This window comes from Crinia signifera, chromosome 3 (assembly GCF_055691185.1).
Source record: "Crinia signifera chromosome 3, ASM5569118v1, whole genome shotgun sequence".
In the NCBI taxonomy this organism is placed as follows: domain Eukaryota; kingdom Metazoa; phylum Chordata; class Amphibia; order Anura; family Myobatrachidae; genus Crinia; species Crinia signifera.
The window spans coordinates 82,604,491-82,629,264 of NC_139219.1; the positions used below are offsets into that span (position 1 = coordinate 82,604,491).

Genomic DNA, 24,774 nt, shown 5'->3' on the forward strand with positions numbered 1-24,774 from the left:
GTAGTGCATCTGGCAGGGAAGGAACCAAGAGCACCACTACTGTGGGTGGTAAACAGCAGCTGGCTGCATCCATACTATAGGTAAAAATAAAAAGCAATCACTGGTGATATGACCGTTTCTGCCCACAGGATAAATGCGCAATACCACTCTCCCCACCACTCTAGTTATGGCCCTGGCAGAATGGATAAAGAGTGCAGTAATGTCTGTTAAAAAGCCATGACAAACCTTATCTATAGTGTGCATCTGTTTTCATGCAGTTTATCTATTTTGCCAATGCAAATGTGGCAGAAGAAAAACAAGATGGCAGCTATGTTATTTCATCTTGTTACCTCCTTCCAGAGGCTGTGGCATTAATATACATGCCGGGTGTTTACCATTACATAAACCCTGACCTTATCCTTGCCACTTCACAGGCTTGTGCAAGTGACTACACAGATATAGGATGATTCAGAGTCACTCGCTAAGCAACGTTCTTTCGCTGCTTAGTGAGCGGGTAAATGCCGCCCCGCCAAACCCCCCACCATCAGAACAGGGTCCAATTCAGCCCTTTCCGAGACGAGCTGAATCACCCCTATTGTTTCCTACTGATCTGTACAATCACATTCCCAACATGATACACACACAAAGCAGTGTGTACAGACGGGGGAAGTGTGTTTGCAACACAACCCCAATATAAGTTATATGGTACCTATACTGTGCCTGTAAGGATGAGGCCGTTTACACCTACATTTGTATTATGACGATAATTGGATGTTAGATGAGGAGATGGTACAGTAGGCTTACTACAGTAGGCTTACTAGTTTATAAAAAAAAAGTGCAATGGTGACTTGAGGAACACGACCAACAACAATCTCTGTTTATTCCTTTAAATGTAAAACAATTCACTGCATAATCCTGGCCCATAAGGAAAGAATTAAGTATTATAAAACTGTTCCGTATTTCCAATAAACTAGCAAATGTTATAATACAGTAAATCAAAAACAGATTTCCATTAGCTAATTTAAGTTTGGTCATTTAAAATGCATAAAATGTTACTAAAACATTTCAAAATAAACATAATACCCGCATGTGGCTGACTGGGTGCTTGGAACTGCACCCCACACCCAAGAGCACTGCTGCAGTCCTGCCCAGGCACACTGTAAGCTGAGGAGTAGCCTGAAGAATCCCTAGTGCCCCATTTCCTGATGCAGACAGTCCCGCCCCCTAGGCATGACATCATGACATCACAGGTTTAGGTGACGGGGCCAGCACACGGTAGAATAGAGCCATGTTCTGGCCCTGTCCCTTCCCTTGCAGCAGTGAAATGTATTCACCTGCATAGGCAACCACAGAGGGGGGGGGGGTTTCTGGTTGCCCAGGAGCCCCCCTCCTCTTGGCAAGTAACTTAAATGATGACAATAGCACTGGTATATAATATGATCAATAGAGCTTTTGGTAAGTGAGTCGTGACTTAAATGATGACAATAGCACTGGTATATAATATGATCAATAGAGCTGCCACCACATCATGCAGTGTAAAGGACAACGCATAGCTGCTGCACATGCCCAGTGTACTTCTACCACATTTACTGTATGTGTGGATCTGTGCCCTCAAACATCACAATGGACCAGAGAGTAGCTGCCAGGAGGAAGAGACAGGAGCCTTACCATGAAGTGGGAGATTGTGAGCTTAGAAAGTACAGTAATAGTTCTATTATGTTTGTGTATTTATTTATTATATTATATGTTTAACCTTTTCCTGAGAACTTATCTTAATTAAAGTTTGAAACAGCCTATACTATAGACCATCTGTACTGTTAAATATTAATTCTGTATTCCATACAGTATCAAGTGTATAAAAAGACCAATTTTCAGGGCTGTTACCACTTTAAAGACTCCCGTACTTACTCCAATGTGCTGCAGAGTAGGAGATTTTGGATTAATTTTGAAAACCCCCATCTAAAAATCCTGCGTTTGCCACTGCCCTGACTGATTGATCGGGACAATGCAGTACCAATCAGTAAGGTCTAAATCGGGACATTCTGAAGGTATGCATACCTTCCAATTGTCCCAACTCCCGCCAGGTGGGGAGGCAGTTGGAGGGAGCTGGTGAATATGGTTACTCTTCTCTACGCAAGGAGTATGAAACCCCCAGGCAATGAAACTACTGGCAGTGAGCAAGAAACCCCTGGCAACAAGCAAGAAACCCATGGCAATGAGTATGAAAATAAAAAAAAATTTAATTATTGTATGGGGGGAGTAGGCAGGGGAGCAATTGTAGCCAACTGGTTAAAATTTGTTTTGTGTCATTATGAGTAGAAAGAACAGCATTTTGCATTATTAATTTTATTAAAATGTATAGGCAATTGTTTGGGTATATTTTAAAAAATGAATAAGTTGTGCCCCACAAAAAAGAGAGTACTTTTTCTTTCTCTTTCAATTATATTTAAAAAAGTCAGCTGTGACACGGCAATCATCATGGTAAGAGTGAAATATCTATATATTTGGGCGTGGTATGGGGGTCCCACACTCGTAATTTCAATGATCATTAGACCAACGTTGGAATCCCGCCAATACAGCCAGTCCAACGACAGCAGGACAAGTGCAAAGAATTGCAAAGAAGCCCCTTCAGGATTCGGTGGCTCAGTGCATTCGCCACAGGATATTTCTCCCTCTATGGTGATCACGGCCCCCACAAGGGAGAATAACCCCTGTAAGTCGGATTCCGGACTGTCGGAAAGTCATCTGGCACCCATATATTTGATAATATTTGATTCACTTCGCAAAACAACATTATCACAGAAACTAGTTTTGTGTTCACACAACATCATCAATATTGTGGGGCTGCAGTCCTCCAGATTAATGGCTTCACAGAACCTACATTAAATATACACAATCGAGCCATGAGTACCAGGAACCAGGGGTGTCGGAATGGGGGAGCAAGGGGGCAGCTTTCCCACCTCCCAAAAAAAATATGAGAGGTGGCGCAGATAACCTGGAGGTGAGGAGTGGCAATTAACCCCCTGGCGACACGCCTGTCACACTGTCTGACAGTCAGCAGCAGCGCAGGCAGCTAGAAACTCCTCTAACCCCCTGAGGCTGTGACAGGATGCAAAAAAGGGGGCGGGGCAATGTGTGGCAGAGTGGATGGAGCATCACAAGTCCAGTCCGGTGCTGCTGTACAGTACATAGTATGTCAGAGGGAGATCTGCAGAAACAGAGGCGGCAAGTATTACCTGGGGTATTATGTATATGGCACTATCGATAGTAAGTTAGTTTGCCCGCATCTGATCCCTATTTGATCCCGATGCGCGGCCTTACGGCATCAGAATCTAAAGTAGAAATAGACTGTGCAGAACAGTCTATTTCTACTACCTCGGAACAAGGGCCATGCTGCTCATTGCAGCTTGGCCCTCCCCCGCAACACCGATACCGGCCCGTGTGTACACACCAAAACACTCTCTCTCAGTCTAGTTTACACACCTTCCTCTCTCTTGCATTGTAGTGACAATGGTGGCTGACCCTTTCTAGATTTTGCTATGGGGCCTACAAAGTTCTAGTTATGCTCCTGCCAGTTGTTTTGCTAACAAAGCTGAATCAAGCCATGATTTAGGGTTAGATAAAACTATATTGCAAGGTGTACTGTCGACATTCTGCCCATGCGGACATTCTGAATGATGACTTGATGTACAGTAGCACACCCCTTTGTCCTTCTACTAAATAAATGAAGTGCATCTTCACTGTTACCTGTGTTACCGTCTGTTTTCACTTTGTTGCAGTAACTACAGATTAGTTCTACATTCTCCCTCATATGGAAGTCTGGTGATATTTCAATATGCTGCTTCCTGAAGTGCCCAGTAGCAAACAATTTGTTGCAGTTCATTTAATAGAAATACATATAATTCATACATTAAAGTTTAAGCAACGCAATCATTAATTTTCCTTTAGTTGTCAAAACTTGAATGAAAAGCAGGTTAGAAAAGGCCACTGGTGACGGATAGAAGTTCATGTGGAGATGAGTAAAACAGATGTATTATTTATCATTTAAAATGGCGCTGACAGGAATTGTTTAAAATACAGGTACACCACCGATTTCCGGCAACCTTTGGTCCGGAACCTCTTTTAATCCGGACAATTTTGATTTGTCCGGATTAAAGAAGTTTAGGGACCTCTTTTAATCCGGAAAAAGCAAAATTGGATTAAAAGAGGTTGATGAACTCTTTTAATCTGGAACAAGTGCAAGTGTCAGTGAGTACAGCTTCCGCATACACTGCAGGTGACACAGGAAGCATCATGGCGTCTGAGGTCAAAGCAAGTACCGCACATCGGTGGAACACACAGCATGAGCAAGTGCCACTGGGTACAGCTTCCAAGGATCCCGCAGGTGACACAGCAGGCAGCAGTGGGGCTGATATGGCGTCCAAGTTCCCGGCAAGTACCGCACATGGGCGGAAGACACAGCATAAACAAGTGCCACTGGATAAAGCTTCCAAGGACACTGCAGTTGATACAGCAGGCAGCAGTGGGGCTGATATGGCATCCAAGGTCCCAGCAAGACTTTCATTCATACTGCACTTACTGTTAATGTTTGTTCAAAATGTACCTGATACCTTTTTTGCTTATACAGCACGTACTACACTAATAAACAGTTTTGCATACACTACTGTGTTTATTCATTCATTAATATTATGCTGTGGCATATATTTGACTGTTTATTGCTTTAGAAATGTACTGAAGGTGCAAAATTAGTAAAAACTAGAAACCTTCGATAATCCGGCAAAATCGATAATCCGGCATGGCACTGGAACCGATGATGCCGGAAAATCGAGGGTGTACCTGTATATGAAAAAATTTTCACATTCGAATCTTACATAAGCATGTTTTCACTCAAAATGGTTCATTGTACACATTTAGTTACTTATGAAAGACACCACAGTGAGGTGTGTAATGCTGCTATTGTATGTTTGTATGCTATTGTATGTTTTTTTTAAATACCCCTATCAAACCAGCCAAAATTCTCGGGTTGGCCCCAGGAACATACCGGGTCTAGTGTTGGTGTGAAAGGGTCTCGGGATTTCAACCCTGCTAGCTACCAGGGTTACTTCCAGGGCCGGATTTGTGCCTAGGCCCGTGAGGCACCGGCCTCAGGGCGGCACCAATTAAGGGCGGCATGCAGGCTGACATTCTGTTAACTGGCAGAGCGGGTGGGCAGCGGCGAGTGACCCGCCACTGCCTACCCACTCTGCCATGCACATTACACCACCGCTTAGTGGCTGGGTCCGACGGTCCCCTGCGTGTCCGGAACACACAGTCTATTGGCTGCTGTGAATCCAGCAGCTGAGCTGAGCGGCGCGCAGATCCTCCTTGCGCTCAGTCAGTTACAGTGTGTGAGCCGGAAAGAGACTGATGGAGACACTGTGCTAATCACTGTACTAATAAGTGCCTCCCTCCCTCCGGATCCTCCGTACAGTGAGCAGTCCAGAGTGCTTAAAAAAATATTAAGGTGGGCTACAGTTTTTAATGAAATATATAAATAACAATCTGAAAAAAGGGTGAGATGGGCGCCTATAGTGCAGTAATTTTTAAAACAGATTTTGTCTCCCTTCACCACATGAAGACAGACACACCCCCAATTTTAAAGGTGTACCGTGTAGGGTGGTTATCCACCACTGTTCTATGAGCGTCTTTAACAAGAAAATCTTGGCGACTGTACAACCGATCTCAAGGAAAATTCCTCCTCAATCCACTCCACCATATGACTTACGGCATACACATGTAGGGAGAGAGTACAGGAAAACGGACTAGTGTAGTATGTTCAACACAATTTATTTGCACCGCAAAAAACAATTAAAATCCGTACAATGTATAAAAACAAATAGGGCTTATCTGGTGGTGGTGTACACAACGAATATCATCCATCCATCACAGTCATAGCCAGTGGTCCCTCTCAACGCGTTTCATCCCTCTGGACTTCTTCAGGAGAGTGTCTGATGGTGGTATCCTAACCTCCTTTTATACTGGCAGTAACCAATCCCCAGCTGCTTTGGTTTCCCGCCCTGGGCTGTGCTCTAATTTCCGTTTCCACTACCGTGGAACGCATACTTCCGGTTTCCGTATTCTTCATGGTTACCATGAACGGGGCAAGTGTTATATTTAAGATTACAACTCTAAGTAAAAGAGGACCCCGCCTACGTGGGCCGCTAGAGTAATTGGAGTCCTTATGATGTTTTTACATTTTACCTGGGTAGTTAAACGTACCTCAGGCAGCTCCGTCCTATACGGAGCGTCACTTCCGCTGTTTGGAGCGCTCACAGCTTCCGGATGCGAGCGCTCGTGGAACGCAACGGACTTCCTGTTGCCGTTCACCACATTACTCACCTCCGGCAGGCTCGTCCCACACTGCGCGTCACTTCCGCAACGTGGAGCGCACATAGCCAGCAGCGGTGAGCACTTGTGGAACGCAACAGGCTTCCTGTAATCGTTCATTTTGCTACCATGGTGATCTCTGCCACCGGTCACCATGGAGACTCATTTGTACTAAGGTGCCTCCTATTCTTACTCTACATATGGGCAAATCATTTGGACAAATCATTATTTTGGCATGAAGATCTCTTTTAATCTTCATGGCTGATGGGGGCAATTTCCATATATTTTGTTAATGTGACTACATTTTTGTAATTTAGCTACATAATTAATGGGCTGTATAGAAAAAAAATATATATAAGACAAATGGATGAAAATTTCTAAATTTCAAAACTAATATAAATAACAATGTATATACATATATGATTACTTTAAAATAGGGGGGGGGGGCACAAAAATGTTGTGCTTAGGGGCGGCCTGACCCCTAAATTCGCCCCTGTTTACTTCCGGAACCTTCCCGGGGTACTAGCCTGTATGAAAGGTGCAGGGACATGTCCCTCCTTCCAATATTGCAAATATCCTGGCATTGCGGGACATCTTTCTCCCTCTCTCTAATGACCACATCTTAAAGGCCATTTCTAATGATACTTCTCATAGAAATGTAGGGTCATCAGTGGTGTAATGAGAATATAATTGTGCTACTGTGTAACTTAATTTGAATTGGGGGTACTATTATGTGACCATGCCCCTTCTTTGTGAGACCACTGTCCTTTTATAAAGTATGGAAGGTAGGGAATATATGTATAATTTGCAGGGGGTGCTGAAAACCCTGGTACTACCCAGGTTCCACATAATTTAATGGGGGGGGGGTGGTAGGGGAAATGCAATTCGACAATACAGATTTGACTTTAAACAAAGTGGAATCTGCAGGAGGGAATTGACCACCTGTCCGAAATACAGTTCTGTCCAACATTGAATAACCCCCAAAGATTTAAATAGTAAAACTGTTTGGTGTCATGGCCAAGATACATGTTCTGAGTCTCTAAAATGTTGTCACAGTAGTTATGCTTTCTACTAAAATGCTTCAGATTTTGGGATCATAGAGATTGTATTGACACTGTGGCACTTAGCCCTATACCCTGACACCCCAGTAATCACCTATTTTCAACTGAAGGCAGCCCTGGTCCTGGTCACAGCAGTCAAATGTGTGGAGAACCCTATGTTAATAAGCGAGGTGTCTGTGTTTTTAAACAAATGTGTTTAAATGAAACATTCATGTAAGTGTCGGTTTTGGTTATGTGTGAAATCATGATATGAAGCTCAACATACCATAAAATCTTGAGTTCACAGCATGCACCTAAGACAGAGGAACCTACAATGGGAAATGCTGCTTGCTACAAGTTAACCAGTGACTTGTAATGTAATAGTAATACATGTTTGTATTATTGCGTACAGATGCAAATGTGTACATAGATGCATATACACCTGTCAAACATATATTCATTACTGGTGCTTTACGGCTGGTGCAAATACAGTCTAATGTAATGATGGCCACCTGCACTAGGAATCCACTTCTGATTGGCTGGCTATGGATTACCATAGGCAAATGGAGGGGATTTGCAAGCCTCGTATTTGGAGAACAAGAGTAAATATGGCAACTGTGGAGATGCTGCTTTCTCATGGATTTATGTAGGATGGATTTAGACCAGAAACATTACCGAAAAACCATCTGCACATTTATCCTCTCACATCACACGTATTTCAAAGGAAATGTAAATGGAAAGTTAGCATTATTTTGACACGGTAGCTTTATCCAACACTTCCATAAGTTAATTGATTATAAATTGATGATAAAATCAGCAATTCAACACCGCACTCAAACAGCAGAAAGTGAATCTTGTATTATAAAGGGTTCTTTAAGGCTTTAAAATGTTAAACATTTGTCGTCTGTGAATAGAAATAGAAACTTTTTTACATTTAGAATACATCCTAGCACCATTTTTAACTATTGCCACTTATGGATAGACCCTATCTGACAACCTCGCTCACATTTTTTATATAAATTCAAATAATTTTTTTTTTTTTTTTTTTTTATTTCCTATATAAGGTCATTAGTTACGATGAATACAAATGTTTGCTTGGCAATTTATTTTTACAAATTCACTAGACACTCAAAGGGTTAATCATTTGTAATATCTTCTGATTGTTCTAGATAACTATGTGGAATTTTAAAATAAACATTTAAAAAATAATTTCTAACTAATTATGCAAAATATACTTACTTCTGTCAAAATAGCGTATGGACTGTACATGTTAAAAAAAATTTTCCCCCATTTAAATGCATCTTTTGCGCATTGCTATGCTATTAAGATGCACAAACAGCTTCTGATATTGGACTGCATCTACATAAAAAAAATTTCTGCTACAGTTTTCCCGCTAAACTGTGTAAAGCCCCATATCCACTAGACGAGATAGTAAAATATATCGCTCAGGAGGGCCCTTCTGAGGTAAATATCTTACTATCTGCTCTAGTGCGTACAGAAAATATCGCTAACGAGGTGCTCCCCCACCCATCCCTCATCCTGTATGTACAGACAAAGGAGGTCCTTGTTAAACTGGCCATGTCTACCCCAGACACCCTCACCCTGCCATCGGTCACTCTGCCCATTCCCTACCGCCGTCAACAAGGGGCATAAATGACTAGATGGAGAAGTATTGTATGTAACTCTTTTTACTTACAAACAATACTTATCCACCTAGTCATTTTTCAAACATATAAACATTAGTAGCATATCTCCTAGAATCGTTCTACACACCCTTTTACATCCTATTCCCATAATTCCCCACCTCCCCCCCCCCCCACACACACCTTTTCCTCCCTCTGCTCAGCACTTTATCTACAGTATAATCACGTATATATAACTGTTCCACTCTTGCTGTTTTGCCTTATAGTTAGCTATTACCTTAACCTAGAAAACATAACACATTTTTATTATGAATAAACACAACTTTTCAGCTACACTGGGCCTAACTCAGGTTGGATCATATATGCTATGATGTTTGCTTGCGTTCATCTGCGACTACAAGCCTGAGTAAGTCTGACCTTACTCAGACATTCAGTCATGGGGGCATTGCGAATACACGGAAATGGTGAATTCTCTGCAGTCGTTGGCCTCACCACACTGTGAAATTGTCAAGTTTTCCCGAACTGGCCACCTCCGCCCCCCGGCCCTCCCGGCGAATGCCTCTGTCTGTCAATTAGGTAGAGGCGTTCAAAATTCTGAGATCACATTTCATGGGCAGTCTCCTGATATTTGGAAAACTGCGGGTTGGATGGCATAAGCCACAATACACTACTCCTGGAGAGCGTATGATGCGTACTTGTGGTAGTAATACAAACCGCACTACCAACCGCACCACTCTCCTTGTACTTAGGAATGTGTGCAATGTATTACATACAGTACATAGTATACACAGTACCCAGTAAGGAAAACTAGTATAGGATCAACCATAAAGCGTTACAGAAACTATGGAAAGCTTCTATCATGCCAAACAAATTTGTCACACATGATATACTTAGACAAATGTGTTTGTTTTCCAGTATATTTTTAGAATCTATGCGGTTTGACTTTCTACTTTAAACTCCTACAGCACATCCGGACTCAACGGTATAATGTCAGCCTCTCTGTTATCATTAATTAACTCACATTTACCGTATTCTTTCAGAGAAATGAATGGAAAGTATGAATGGGAAGTATTTTTTGCCGTAAACAAGTGTGTGTGATGAATTGTGTCCATTTACTCGCTGAAATATTATCTACAATACTCCATGTAGACACTGACACTTATAACCATAAACCCGGAAAATCAATTCAATCTAGACTACAACTTTGCCAAAAGAAACGTTGTCGAAGCTGACATCAGCAGACGCTGTGTAATGCTACAAGCAACCACAATTCATCACGCTGTCCAGCATGTAATCCAGAGATGACCACGAGCTGCCACGCCATTGGCTGCCATCCAGCACCACAGGCTGGGCATCAATACAATGTTTCTTTACAAACACAAGCTTCAGGCTGCCATATGAGTCCTGCATGGGAAACATTACGTAAAACACATAATAAATCAAGTGTTTTAGAAAATGAGATTGTTGTTGGGTGACTATGTCTGGCTATTATGCTGATGAGAGAACCCTTTATCTTAATTTAGCAACATGTTTTAAATGCTGCTTTGGGATATTTTGCAGGGAGCAGCGTTTAATTCAAATGCGCAAAATAATTATGCAAAACAAGTACATTTATATGTTCGAAGCCGTTTAGACCAAGTAAACTTGCCAAGCTTTAACAGGGTCTACATTACAAACTGTTAGACATCTGCAACTAATGTTGTGTTATGATGTAGTTAATGACAACACATAGGGCCTAATTCAGACATGACCGCACAACTGTAGCCAGGCCATAGACTGCGCATGGGTACGGCCAGTAGTACACATGCCCGAGGCCGTCCTGCGATAAAAGCCTGCTAATTTTTTTTCTCGCTTCCCGTTTGCATGTTGATTGACAGGAAGCTGGTGTTTGGGGGTAGTAATCCATTTTTGTGGGGGAGTGTCATGGAAAATACAGGTGTGCCCATGTGTTTTAGGGTAAGGCGTGTGATGTCAGCTATGGCCTCAATCAAACTGTTTCTATTGCAGCCGCCAAGTAAGTCCTGGGTTACACAGAGGCGTAGCGAGCCCGGAGCCGGCGGAGCACACGCTCCGGGCGCAGGAACATAGCATGGCGCCGGAGCTGTGCCGCCACCGCCACCATGGCTCTAACTGTGCGGAGTTTGTATATTCTCCCCGTGCTTGCATGGGTTTACTACGGGGTACTCCGGTTTCCTCCTAGAATCCAAAAATATCCAGATAGGTTAATTGCCTTCCAACAAAATTAACCCCAGAAGGTCTGTGTGCATATACATGTGGTAGGGAATATAGATTGTAAGCTCCTTGGGGCAGGGACTGATGTGAATGTTCAAATATTCTCTGTAAAGCGCTGCGTAATATGTGTGTGCTATATAAGAAACTGTTAATAAATAAATAATAAATAAATAATGTACCTTCACTTTGAGCTGTGACAGTTTTTACTTTCACTTTGAGTTGTACAAAGGAGTAATATGGTCCATCAAGTGGCCTCTAGTGATAGGAGGCAGTATTTCACCTCATGTATATATATATATAAATATATATATATATATATATATATATATATATATATATATATATATAGTATAAATTGAAAATGTGTGAAAAGTGTAAAATAGTTAAAAAATGCTTTTAAATAATCGATTACATAACGTGTTGCATCAGAATCAAACCAAGCAAATGCCTGTGAAATAGAACATTATTATGCATTTGTACATGCAATTCATACACAAACACAAACAGTACAGAGATTTTTTCCAATCATATCAATGCATTTTACATGCAGAAGCCCTATCAAAGATAATTGACCATTTTAATGAATAGGAACATTATGAACATACATAAATTAAATTATTAAAAATGCGACATCTTGATCCCCTTCCCACCAAATTCCTCAACAGCACCAGTGCTAGACAGCCATGGCTGGTTCCAACTAAAGACACAGAGTAAATAAGAATAAGGTCCCCGTGCAGACAGTTTGGGCTTGTTAACAGAGACAAACCACAGACATAAGTTTTCCAGTCATAGTCCAACAGCAATAAAACAACGTGGATCATCCCAAGGGAATTCTTCTCAATTTGTAATTGAAAGCTGGGTACATATCAGACAATATTTTGAATGATTTACCCACTTCAAACAGTTTGGAACATCAAAGTATTCAAATCATTAAGTGTGTATTAACTATATGCTCACTCCCGTGGCCATCAGAGATGTCTTCTGGTTGTCCACCCTGCTGTGCTGATGGAAGACATCGCAAACAAGGGCTATGTTGCTGAATGCTACATGGCTGCTCCTGTCGTGTCGTTGCTCACTGCATCAGCAAGCATGTATGCGCTTGCCGATGCAGAGTCCCAGTCGCCTCTTCATCGTCCACTATGGAGTGCCATGAACACATTGTCTAATGTTAGCCAAGGAAAGTATTTTCATTCTTTAATCCAAAGGAAATGATCTTAATTTACATTCCAATAGAATAGAATTTCATATTGTTTTATGTATGGATATAATTATCCATATATTATTATAGTGTAAAGAATTTAAAATTCAAAGAGAAATTCACATAGCTATTTTTTTTATCCCTAAATCCATCTATTAAGATTAATTCAATTACCAAGCTCTTTGTCTGCTTCCCAGTTTAACAAGAGGTACAAGGAAAAATCGGACAGATTAATACCCCTTTCACACAACACGGATAACCCCGGTCCGACACGGGATGTTGCTGGGTTGACCTGGGTCTCTGTGAGGTGTGGAAGCACCATTTGGGAAAAACGCAGGTCCAGCAACCCGGCATTCTGACGCGGGTTAAAAGAAGGGTTTTACTCGGGTCGGACCTGGGTTGTTGAGCAGTACTAACCCGGGTCGAGTTTACAGTATAGAGAGGAGGCGACCTCAGCTCCAAGTGCTGAACCCCCCCCCCCCCCCCCCCGATGTCACGCTACCACTCTGCACTGCCCCAATGTGACATCAGCAACCCTGCTTTTTGCTGGGTCGCTGAGGGGAGCTTCATCTCACAAATGCCTGGTCGCTGCCGAGACAGACCCGTGTCCGGCATCAAACATTGAAACTGTTTACTATTTGTGATTACATTGACATATAACAATAAAATACAATAAAAGTTTTACAAATACGCGAGATCTTGATCCCCTTATTAATTGTTCACATACTTGTTAAAAGCCTGTCACAATCAAGGCTTCTGCAATGTACTTTTACTTTGAGCTGTGAATTTGGTCTGTCATTGGCTTCTAGTGGTCACTGGTGGTACTTCAGATGAGGAGTAGTGAGCCGTTTATCACATCTACAGTATATGTCTTGTGTCCATGAGTCTACGAAACACTGCCATCTAGTTTCTTATCTGACCCATGAGCTGCTTGACCTGCTCCTACTTTTCATTCTCCGACATTACCTGGTTGCTGCTGGCGGTCACCTTTCTTGTCTCTCCTATCTTACTCGGCATCTTATTTCCCTAATGTTCTCTACGCCTGCATCTAATGTGCTTTTTCTTTTCATGTAGGCTTGTTCCCCCTTTTATCACTGCCCTACCTATTCCCATATATTCCTATTAAGTACAATTGTTCATTCTAATTAGATGTTCTGTCTACTGTTATATTCATTTTCCTTGCAAAACTGGTTCACTTCTACTAATCATTTTAATTGTCTATACTTGCCAGCCCGCACAATAAAGAATACAAAATACTATTTCTCAATATAATAGTTACACTTTTTGTTCCCATCTGGATAATGACTAAGGGGGTTATACAGACCGGATCGCACACCAGTACGCAGGCCAGCAGATAATGAAATGACTGCGCATGCTCGCAGCTCATAGTACATATGCGCGAGGCTATGCTACGATAAAACCCTGCCACTTTTTATACCGCTGGCCATTTCTGGGAGCGTCAGGGAAAATGCAGGTGTGCCCAGGCATTTAAAAGGAAGTCGTGTGATGCAAGCTCCGGCCGCCATCAGCATGTTTCTGTCGCAGCCGATGAGTAAGTCCTGGGCTACGCACATACTGCACACATATGTTCAAGGACCTACAGTATACCGAGGTGGGGAGGAGCTAAGACCAGCGTGTGGGTGTGGCCAGAGCACATGGGTGTGTACCCTCTTACACTATAGATACATAAAAATAGAAACACTGCAGAATTTTGTAAAAAGAAAAAAGCTAGAAAACAGTTCAATACTGTATGTGAACGGCAAGGCAGCTGGTCAGCCTCATGGTGCTATGATATGTGGCCTATTTTTATGTGAAGGCCTGGAGCTGGAGCTCCATCTACCTCATTGATAATCTTTCCTTAGTCAGAATACATTAACTAATTGAAAACCATATGAAATAATTCACATTTAATTATATAATGAGCATTGCGTTAGTTACTGTAGGTTGTTGACACAAATGAATTGATCATGTTATACTATAGCGTCATTAACAGTGTACAGTGCAAATGAATGTTTGAAAGTAATTTTAAATTTATTATATATCATTTTTCAATAAATAAATGAACAACTAAAAAAAAAATGCAAGGGGAGGGGCGTGACCACGGCAGCGCGGGAGTGAGGTGGTGTGTGGGAGCTCCCTGGAGCTAAAATATCCTGCTCCACATGGACCTGGGTCTGCTGACGGTGGTTGCCCGGCTATAGCACCAACACCCCGGCAACATCCCGGCCGCATCTAGCCCCTGAAACGACCATCTAAATAAACTTCTTTGGAGTCACGGACACACAGCCGAATTGAAGTGTTGGACCCGCTCAATAAGCTATATCCAGGTGTATATACCTGGTTGAGCTGTGAAGCCTCTCGCACCCCTTACGGAGCTCTCCGGGTCCTTTCCGCTGCGTGGGAAGAGGAGATCGGCGGCACCAGTCCACCGCGACACCCCCTGCCGCGTCATCACCTGGGCGCGACGCTATCCTGACGTTACCCGGACCGCGAGGCAGTAGCCGCTGCTGCTGCGGCGGGGACCAGCAGAACTGAGGCTATCCCTTGGTGGAGCCGTGAGTAACGGTGCCCAGGAGTCTCACTTCAAAATCGGAGTGCCGGGCGGTGAAGCGGACGGAGAGACGGAGGTTAGCGGATCCTGTCAGCCCCACCTTTACATGCGACAGAGGGGAGACCCCCGACGGCTACTTCATACCTTCGCAGGAGGTGAAATCGGCAAGGCCATCAGCGGACAGGGAAGTACCTCAGCACTATTACAATTATAAACTGTCTGTTGTATAATTGGCTTGCCTAACAGAAAGACTGACCTTGAAGTTAACCTCACTGGCTGCCCTCCGTGGCTAAACAAACTAGCAGTGTAGAGGAACTCGGTGTCTGCCTTATTCCAAAATTTGTATAAACAGTAACTACTCCTGAAAATACGGCCGCAGCCAGGGTTACTGCCCCTTTGTGCCCTTGGCCTGACTCGACTAGAATTGACTAATCTCCCTGTCTGGAGGGCCCAAGATCCATACAATCTTTGTGAGGCATAAACTATACCGCGGGCTGACCCCTTGATATTTTTGGATTATGCGGGTGGGGCCTGACAGTCTGGGACTCTCATCTGCAAATCCTACAGGGGGGATATAGGAACTCACATTTGGGACATAAGGCTCTCTGTGAGAGTGGAGGCTAGGACAGGGGACGGCTCCTACAAGCATCCAGAGACGGGTGGTTTACACCTGGAGATTCGACGGGCATATTCCAAGGAATCGGCCTCAAAAGTGTGTGTGCGCCATAGCCCTTCTTGCTTTCCCTTCCTTCACGCTACTCCACCCTGAGCGTGCATGCCTCCCTATTTTGCTCTTTGTATATGACTTGTGACTTTGAACTCTATAGCAAATTGGTTTGTTAAGAGGCCTTGCACAGACGCCGGATTGAAAGAAACCTTTATTCTTTAGGCCCTGTTACACTGGGTATTCTGGACTTGAATTTGCTCAGGGACTTAGGCCGCTGGGCCTTAGCATCGGTTTTTGATACTGCGATTACCATTTTGCATTCTATCTGTGTGCGGAGCTCAAGAATAACGCCCTCGGTGGATTAATAAGCTCTAGAATTGTTAATATTATTGTTTTTTTCAAATCGTTAATGCTATATAACTCACCATTTTGAGATCTTTTACTAAATCTGTGCATGGTTAAAAACCTTCTTGTGTGCATCCATAATGGGGAAGACAGGGAATGCCACGGCGGCAGCTAGATTGGAGAAGTACGCTAGGTCGCAAACTACATCTAAAACCCAAACTCCCTCTAATACCCCGGTAACTTCCCCACTGAAAAACTCTTCTGGGGACCCACAAGACCCGCCAGAAATAACTCTACAGCAGGTCCTGGAGGCCATTAGGGGAAGTGAACAAAGGGTAACGGACAAGATTACAGAGGTACAGGCCGATGTAACTTGTCTGAGACAAGATCTTAAAGTTGTAAAAGATCAAATCCAAGAAGCTGAGTGCCGCATCTCAAAACTAGAGGACAGTAGCAATATGCTGTTGGCTAAGTTTGAAGGTTTCTCCTCACAAATGAAGGAGCTCAGAAGTAAGATATCGGACCTGGAAGGTCGATGTCGTAGAAATAACGTCAGGGTGGTGGGGCTGCCGGAGCGTGAGGAGGGTAATGATCCGATTAAGTTCTTGGAGCGCTGGTTTGGGGAGAAGTTCGGGAGGGAGACCTTCTCTGACTTTTTCTCAATAGAAAGGGCCCATAGAGTTCCCTCAAAACCCCCCCCCCCGGGTGCCCCCCCACGAACCCTAATTTTGAAAACATTACATTTCCGGGATCGGGATAACCTCCTGAGGGCAGCACGGGTGAAAGGCCCATTGGATTATAACGGGGTGAGGATTTCGCTCTTCCCCGATTTTGCGCAAGATGTGCAAAAAGATAGGGCCAAGTTCACCGAGATCAAAAGAAGGCTCCGCAATGCGGGATTAAAATATTCTATGATATACCCCTCTAAATTAAGGGTGGAGGCCGGCGACAACACAGTCTTCTTTACAAGCCCACAAGAGGCCGCAAACTGGGTCGATAAGTGGGCACCGGGGACCCAGCAGTTGGCTGACCCAGGCCAAAAATAGATTTTTGATGAAATGCTCCAGGGCGCTCACCGCCCGATGGTGGTTGGGATATAGAGCCCCAAGGAGAAGGGGGGAAGAGGGTGGATGGGAAATTAGGTATGCCTGGGGGTAGTGGGTATACAGGGTGGGGGGAGGGTTTGTTTGTTATATGTTGTATGTTTTCTTGTATAGAACAAATGGACATTGAAATTATGGCATTGCGGTCAATAATGTGTGTGCTCAGCTGGCAACCGGTAGAACCTAGCGGCAATCCTGGAGTGACGTGAAGATAAAATGGCAGGCTCAGTTAATAAAAAAGGGATAATTAAATTTCTAACATGGAATGTCCGTGGCCTCAATGATAAAATCAAAAGGTCCCTAGTGTTGAATCAAGTAAAGAAATATGAGGCTGATGTGATAGCTCTGGTTGAAACACATCTTACAGGTGGGAAACAGATGGCACTTAAAAAATCTTGGTGTGCCCATACCTATAGCGCCTCCTTCACGTCTTCCTCCAGGGGAGTTGCGGTTTTGATTAAAAAATCGCTCGCCTTTACTTGTAAGAGGGTGAGCATTGATGGAGCAGGCTGTTTTGTCTTCTTAGACTGCGAAATCGACTCTAGACGACTGTTGATATTGAGTGTCTATGTTCCCCCTCCATTCTCCTACCAGATCCTGTTGAAAGCAATAGAATTTGCGGCACTTTCTCCGGAAGTGCCGATAATTTGTATGGGGGATTTTAATAATGTAATAGACCCTGTATTAGACCGGTGGAAGAGGGTCACCTCGGGAAGTGGGGGCCAAAGTAGGGGTTTCGCCAACTTTATAAGGGACGTAGGATGGGTGGATGTTTGGAGGGAATGTAACCCAACTACACAACAATACACTTGTTTCTCTACCTCCTATACTGCTTTCTCCCGTATAGATCTTATCCTAGTCTCTAGAGAATTGACCTCGAGGGTAAAGAAAATTGAACATAAGGCACGTGGAATATCGGATCATTCCCCAGTATACTTAGAACTTACAACTGAAAATGATAGGGGCTCTAGTTTCTGGAGTCTAAATCCCAACTGGCTTCACCGCTTTGATGATGGGTCAGGTTTCGAGGCACAATGGCAGGAATTCTGGGTGCTCAACTGCGGAACGGCCTCTGTCCCTATAATGTGGGATGCTTTTAAGGCATATGTGCGTGGTACCTTGAAGAAAGCCATTGCACAAATTAAAAAAACATCTAGAGCTGATATAAGGGAAAAGGAAACGAATTCCCTTTTCCTCGAAAAGGAATATATTAGTAATAAATTGGATTCTGCATATCAGACCTGGCAGGAGGCACAGTCAAGATGGCTAGAGGCGGTGGAAAGGGAGAATCAAGAAATTATGGCCCATACATCTCACATTAAATACCAGAACTCAGATAAATCGGGGAAATATTTAGCCCTACTGGCCAAAGCTGAACATACTACCAGTATAATATTAAAAATAAGGGGTAATGCAGGTAACTTGGTCAGCTCTACAGCAGAGATAGGGGAAGCATTCAAGGACTACTTCTCTAGTTTCTATAGGACTAGGCTAAAGGCCAATGCGGCGGATATAGTAGATTATATTAAACAAATTAAACTACCCAGGCTCGGCGAAGAGGCTAAAATAGAACTAGATGCCCCTATAACTATTGATGAGATAAAAATCGCTATCAATGACCTTCCGAGAGGTAAGGCCTCAGGTATAGACGGCATCCCCCCAGAGGTCTATAAACAATATAAAGACACCTTAGCACCTATGCTGTGGGAAACACTGGTGAATTGTTTTGATTGTGGCTCTTTGCCAGACACAATGAAAGAGGCAAAAGTGGCCCTAATATTAAAGGAAGGCAAAGACCCACAATCGATGGAGTCATACAGACCCATTTCTTTGATTAACATAGAGGCCAAAATATTAGCCAAAATTCTAGCAAGGAGGCTTAATCGTCATATCTCTTCCCTAGTCCACCCGGACCAAACCGGCTTCATGCCGGGAAAGTCCACAACGAGTAACCTTAGGAAGCTGTTTAGCCACCTCCAAATGCAAATGGGAGACGATAATCCGGCTGCTATTGCGTCATTGGACGCAACAAAGGCGTTCGACGCAGTGGAGTGGCCGTACTTGTGGACAGTTCTTCAAACATTTGGGCTGGGCCCCAGTTATATCAAATGGATACAAATGTTATATCATGAGCCAAGGGCTAGAATTTCGGTGAATGGGTGGACATCCCCAGCCTTCCTACTGGAAAGAGGGACTAGGCAGGGATGTCCCCTATCTCCAGTCTTATTCGCCCTGGCGATTGAGCCGTTAGCATGTGTATTGAGGCAGTACCATCTACCGATTGGTCTAGAATATGGGGGGGTTCGTGAAACGGTCTCACTATACGCGGATGACCTTTTGATTTATATGTCGGATCATAAGCCCATGCTCCCCATAGTCCTGGAACTAATCGGGAGATTTGGTTACTACTCCGGATTTAGAGTAAATTGCTCTAAATCTATAATTTTCCCATTAGGAAAACGGGGTGAAGAGGCACAGATAGGGACATCGCCATTACAATGGGTCGAAACATTTAAATACCTTGGGGTTATTATCTCCAGATATCCTGATGGGTTCATGCGGCTGAATGTCTCTCCTCTATTGGTTTGGCTGAAAGCTAAAATAAAATCATGGAAGAAACTTCCACTGATTGTTTCTGGTAGGATCAACCTGATTAAAATGGTGGTCCTTCCTAAAATTCTTTATGTAATTCAACACTCGCCTATTTATTTACCCAAATCTGTATTTAGGAAGTTCAACAGCATGATCTCATCGTTTATCTGGAGGGAAGCCAGGCCCAAAGTATGCCTAAACAATTTGATGAGGCCTAGAGGGAAAGGGGGACTTGGTCTCCCCGATCTCAGAAGGTATTATGTAGCGGCCCAACTGACGCAATTGAGGCCATGGATATCCCAGGAAGTTGAAGGAAATAGCATTGCGGCCTCACTGGTCTCTAGGTCTACACCAGGTAAAACTCCTCTGGGGAGGATACTGATAGGGTCAACAATGGCTCGAGACGTTCCCCTTGTGGTTCAAGCTATTAAAATCTGGAAGGAGGCCCACCAAGGGCTGGAAAGTGGCCTAACGGATAGTGAATATTCATTGGGTATGCTGTTTTCAGAAATCGAATTCAAAGACCTACAGATCAGCGAGGTTTGGGAGGCGCATTCCATTAAGATAGTGGCGCAGCTATATAATTCAACTAGTCTTAAAACATTTGAACAATTGAGGGCACAGTGTGGAGTGCCGAATTCATATTTCTTTCGTTACCTACAGCTTAGGGATGTACTACGTCAGTATTATCCCGGTCAAATTCCCTTATTTGGGGACTCCCCCCTGAAATTGATATTAAAATCAATGAATAGTAAGAACTTAATTTCCCGTATTTATAAAATATTAGGAGAAAGTGGACAGGAAGAAGGGCTGAATGCCATAAGAGAGAAATGGGAAGGGGATGTGGGGTCCCTGTGTGTAGAGGAGTGGAAGGAAGCGATGGGTTCGATAAACAAAGCCACTAGTGCCCTCAATGTCCAGCAGATCCAACTCTTTATATTCTATAGAGCCTATTTGTCGAAAACAACTATGTCGAAATTCAGGGGCCAAATGTCTACCAACTGTCCCAAATGTGGATTAGCCCCAGGCACGTTTATACACTTACTATGGGAATGTGGGGTGATTGCCTGTTATTGGGACCGAATCAAACAAGTAATGATAGACACGGGCTGTAAGACTGAAGAGCTCACCATTAAGAGCTGCCTACTAGGAATAGTTGGGGGGAAAATAGGGGCGGATAAAAAGAGCTATATAATTAACTTGTGCTCATTAGCAAAGGTGATTATTAGTAGGACCTGGATGGCAAGTGAGGGCCCAGATTTTAATAAATGGGTTGCCTTAGTGAATTATATCTATAGACAGGAAAAAACATTATATAGGGCAAGGAAAGGGGAAGTTAGATTTGAAAAGGTATGGGGGAACTGGGGTAAAAGTAGACATTTTCACTAATATAATGGCACTCACATAAGTATATTTTTATATTTTGGTATTATGGTTTGTTTCCTAGAGGCTCTTGAGCCATAGTCACTGGTTTTCTTTCTTTTTTTTGTGTGTTCCATTTTCTTTAACACGGAAGATTTCAATTAGTAGTGGATTCTCACTGTGAATCACCCCTGTTTACGCTCCTACTATTTTTTCTTTTTTTTTTTATTGCTACACTAATTATAATATTATGGCCACTTAATAATAGTACGATAGTTATAGTAATCTAAGGATGAATTGTAGATCACTGAGTATTATCATTACTATCACAGCTGCCTCCACTGGGTTTCCCCCTCTACTTTTCTTTATATTTTTCTTTACCTTCCTCTTTGCTGTTATGAAGGCTTGCCCTCCTGTAATTACGACCCATCCAGCCAATGCTATGATAGGCTTAATAAGTTAAGATGCGCCCAAACCCTCCCCTCCCCACTAAAACCGATGGTCTGTCACCCCGCATTATCCCACGATATAGATAAGCAGGGTCAGATAGCCTGTATTGTATCTCCTCATGGAATATGTTGATTCCCGGAGTGCCGGCTGAGCAACACAGGATCAATAAGAGTTAAAGGAACTGAGCAAGTGATCGCGATGCATAACTATAAGGAATATATCTGTATTTTCGAAACTGAAATGTCTGTACTATATGAATGTTTTTTTTATGATGATGTACGTCTTTTTGTAAAATTGAAATAAAGAAAAAGAGCTAAAAAAAAAAAAAAAAAAAAAAAAAAAAAAAATGCAAAATTGAGATACTTACATTGACTGAATTGTGATGTCAGCTGATCCAGGCCATTTGCCCTGAGTGGAAGTGACCCTTCTGTGGATTGCTCACCCAGCAGCACTTTCTTAGAGTTAGAGAAATACTTTGGTTTAATCATGAACTGCTGCGTCTGTCCGTGCTGGAGGTTCATGGTCAGAGTCTGAGGTGGGACCATCCTGTTCAAGACAAACAGAGTTGACTTTTTATTACAGTTAAATGGCAATTGCTCAGAAACAGTACTATAGCGGATCCACTGCCTGCCAACAACATATAACACTGCACCGCAACTGTGCAGTCGCGCCTTAACACACCTTTCCCAAGTAATCTGTAAATAGAAGCAGCCATTCGTAAGAGCCTTATCATGTTATGTAATGCATACATACCTCCCAACTTTGTAGACAGGCAAAGAGGGGCAGCTGTGTGTGCGCCTGAATATAGGGGGCGGGGCTTAGCCACAAGGGGGCATGGCCTGCAAATTGCCTCATTCCCACAAGGCCACCCCCCCCCCCATTTTCACCGCTGTGGGGACCTGACCAGCGGCTTTGTAAGCTGCTGCCCAGCCCCCAGCCTCTCTGCTGTGGGAATAGATGCGTCTATTCACCATACTACAGGGGGTGACTCCCAACTGCCCCCCTTGCCGCGGGACAATGACGGCGCCAGGCAGGATGTGGGAACATCCCCAAAAACCGTGATGTTCCCACAGAATGTGGGGGAGTTGGGAGGTATGTGTAATGGCAGGAGAATATGTAAAATTGGCATGATGTTGCTGTCTCAGGATTGTCAGCCCAAACCAGATGGTAATTTATACAGTATAATGCCTAGAGGGATATTTATCAAAGCTTTATAGAGAGAGAAATTTGAGAGAGATCAAGTACCAACCAATCAGCTCCTGTCATCAAATTCAGCCTTTAACATGGCAGTTGGAGCTGATTGGATGGTACTTCATCTCTCTCCACTATATCCCTCACCAAACTTTGATAAATATCAGGAGGTAGAAAACAAAAGGTAAGGGGCTCATATTAAGGGGGAAATATACTAAGATGGCAGTTCTTTTTCAGATGGGCTGTTGCTTTGGGCAACCAACCAGATACTATTTATCATCTTCTAGAAGGTGCTAAATAAATATCATATGCAGATTGGTTGCCCATAGCAATATCCCATGTGAAACTCTAATATTAGTAAATTTCCCCCTAAGTGTATTGATCGAGAATGGAATGTGTTATGTGTTAGTTCAGTATTTCCAATCATAATCTACATGCATTGTAATGGTTGGAAAAGTTAATAAAAATTATTTAAAATTTTTTTGAAATCTTGCATCAGCCATATTTGTGTCACGTTGACCATTTGAACCTGTCAACCTTTTTCGTACCTGTCGATCTTTTCTAATGTTTACCTTTGGCATTTCAACCTATTCACCCTGTTGAGCCTGACGACCATATGAGGTTGATCTATTGATTGATGACCTAATATACAGTATGTCAACTCATAATTCAAATAGCATTAATTCAAAGTGACCTGTTTAGCTGGAAGGAGCGTGCACATTTAAAATGGCTGCTTCTACACATTGTGCTTTAGCAGGATGCAGTCGAACAGGAGCTGTTTAGCAGGATGCTTACTCAAGAGGATATATACACAAGCCTGCTGCATCCTGTTAAAGTGCAATGTGTAGACGCAAGAAACTGCATCCTGCTAAAGCGCAATGTGTAGACGCAAGAAACTGCATCCTGCTAAACAAGATCCTGTTCGACTGCATCCTGGTAAAATGCAACGTGTAGACGCAGCCTTATACACTAACTGATATTGAAGGGTGAATCTGACAAGATTGAAAAAGTTAAAACAAATATTAAACTTCATGTTTCAGAAGTGATTAATACATATGTGATCTAGTTCCTTTCCATATAAAAACTGTTTATGGCATAAAACTTGTTTTTTCCTGAAAATCCAATATAGCAGACACATTGGGAGAAATTTACTAAAGGAAATTTGTAAAAAATAGGTGTATTTGTATCCAGAAATACACTTATTTTTGACATTTACTATCCCGAAAATATGGCAATTCGTATTCGAAATGAGGTGCTATCAATACGAATACGAATTGCCGTATTTTTCGGGATAGTAAATGTCAAAAATAAGTGTATTTCTGGATACAAATACACCGATTTTTTTACAAATTTCCTTTAGTAAATTTCCCCCATACTGTATTAGATAATTCCTAGAAACATCCTATAAAGCTAAATACTTTTTCTATTACTACGCCAATAAATGTGCCAAGTGTACACTATAAATGTACTGCAAACATTCAATTCTATAAAAGTACAGCTTCAAAGGTCCCCTAATGAAGCTCGTTTATAGCAGAAACCTACAGTATGAACAGTCAATGGTAAGCTTGTTATTTATAAGAGTGATACATGCAGATGTCAACACAAAATAGGCTCAGGGATTGTTAATTACTACCTAAAACACTGGCGTGGGAGCTACATAAACAGATGTCTAAGCAATCTCTGCTAGCTTAATCTCCATGTCAATGACTGTTTAAGGATTAAATGGTATTAGAAAGGGAGTGCCTATCACACATACTGTAACATTAACAGAATGATCCCAAGAAGCCCACAAGAATTGCTGTTCTGTGCTAATTTTTAGCAACTGGTTTTCCTACAGTATCTCCTATACAGATTAATAGAGTGCACAAATGTCCTGATTCAGGTTGGCTCGCTAGGCAGCATACAATCGCTGCCTAGAGAGGACCTTAAAGCTTGTCCCGGTGAATGCTCGCCACCCCCGGCTACCGCCATTGCCACTCACATCACATCACAGTGAAAACTGACTTTTATTTCAGATGGAGATGGGTGGAAAGGGGGAGGGCCATCCCAAGCAGT

General features: G+C 42.8%; 1 protein-coding gene across 3 annotated transcripts in view; it reads right to left on the minus strand.

Moving 5' to 3' along the window:
• Window positions 1–24,774, minus strand: part of LTBP1 (latent transforming growth factor beta binding protein 1) — a 350,064-nt gene that overhangs the window by 222,450 nt on the left and 102,840 nt on the right. For all 3 annotated transcript variants that reach the window (XM_083176114.1, XM_083176113.1, XM_083176112.1), the window contains exon 4: window positions 21,896–22,074. In XM_083176114.1, the coding sequence (XP_083032240.1) occupies window positions 21,896–22,074 (179 nt within the window). The remainder of the gene's footprint in view (window positions 1–21,895; window positions 22,075–24,774) is intronic.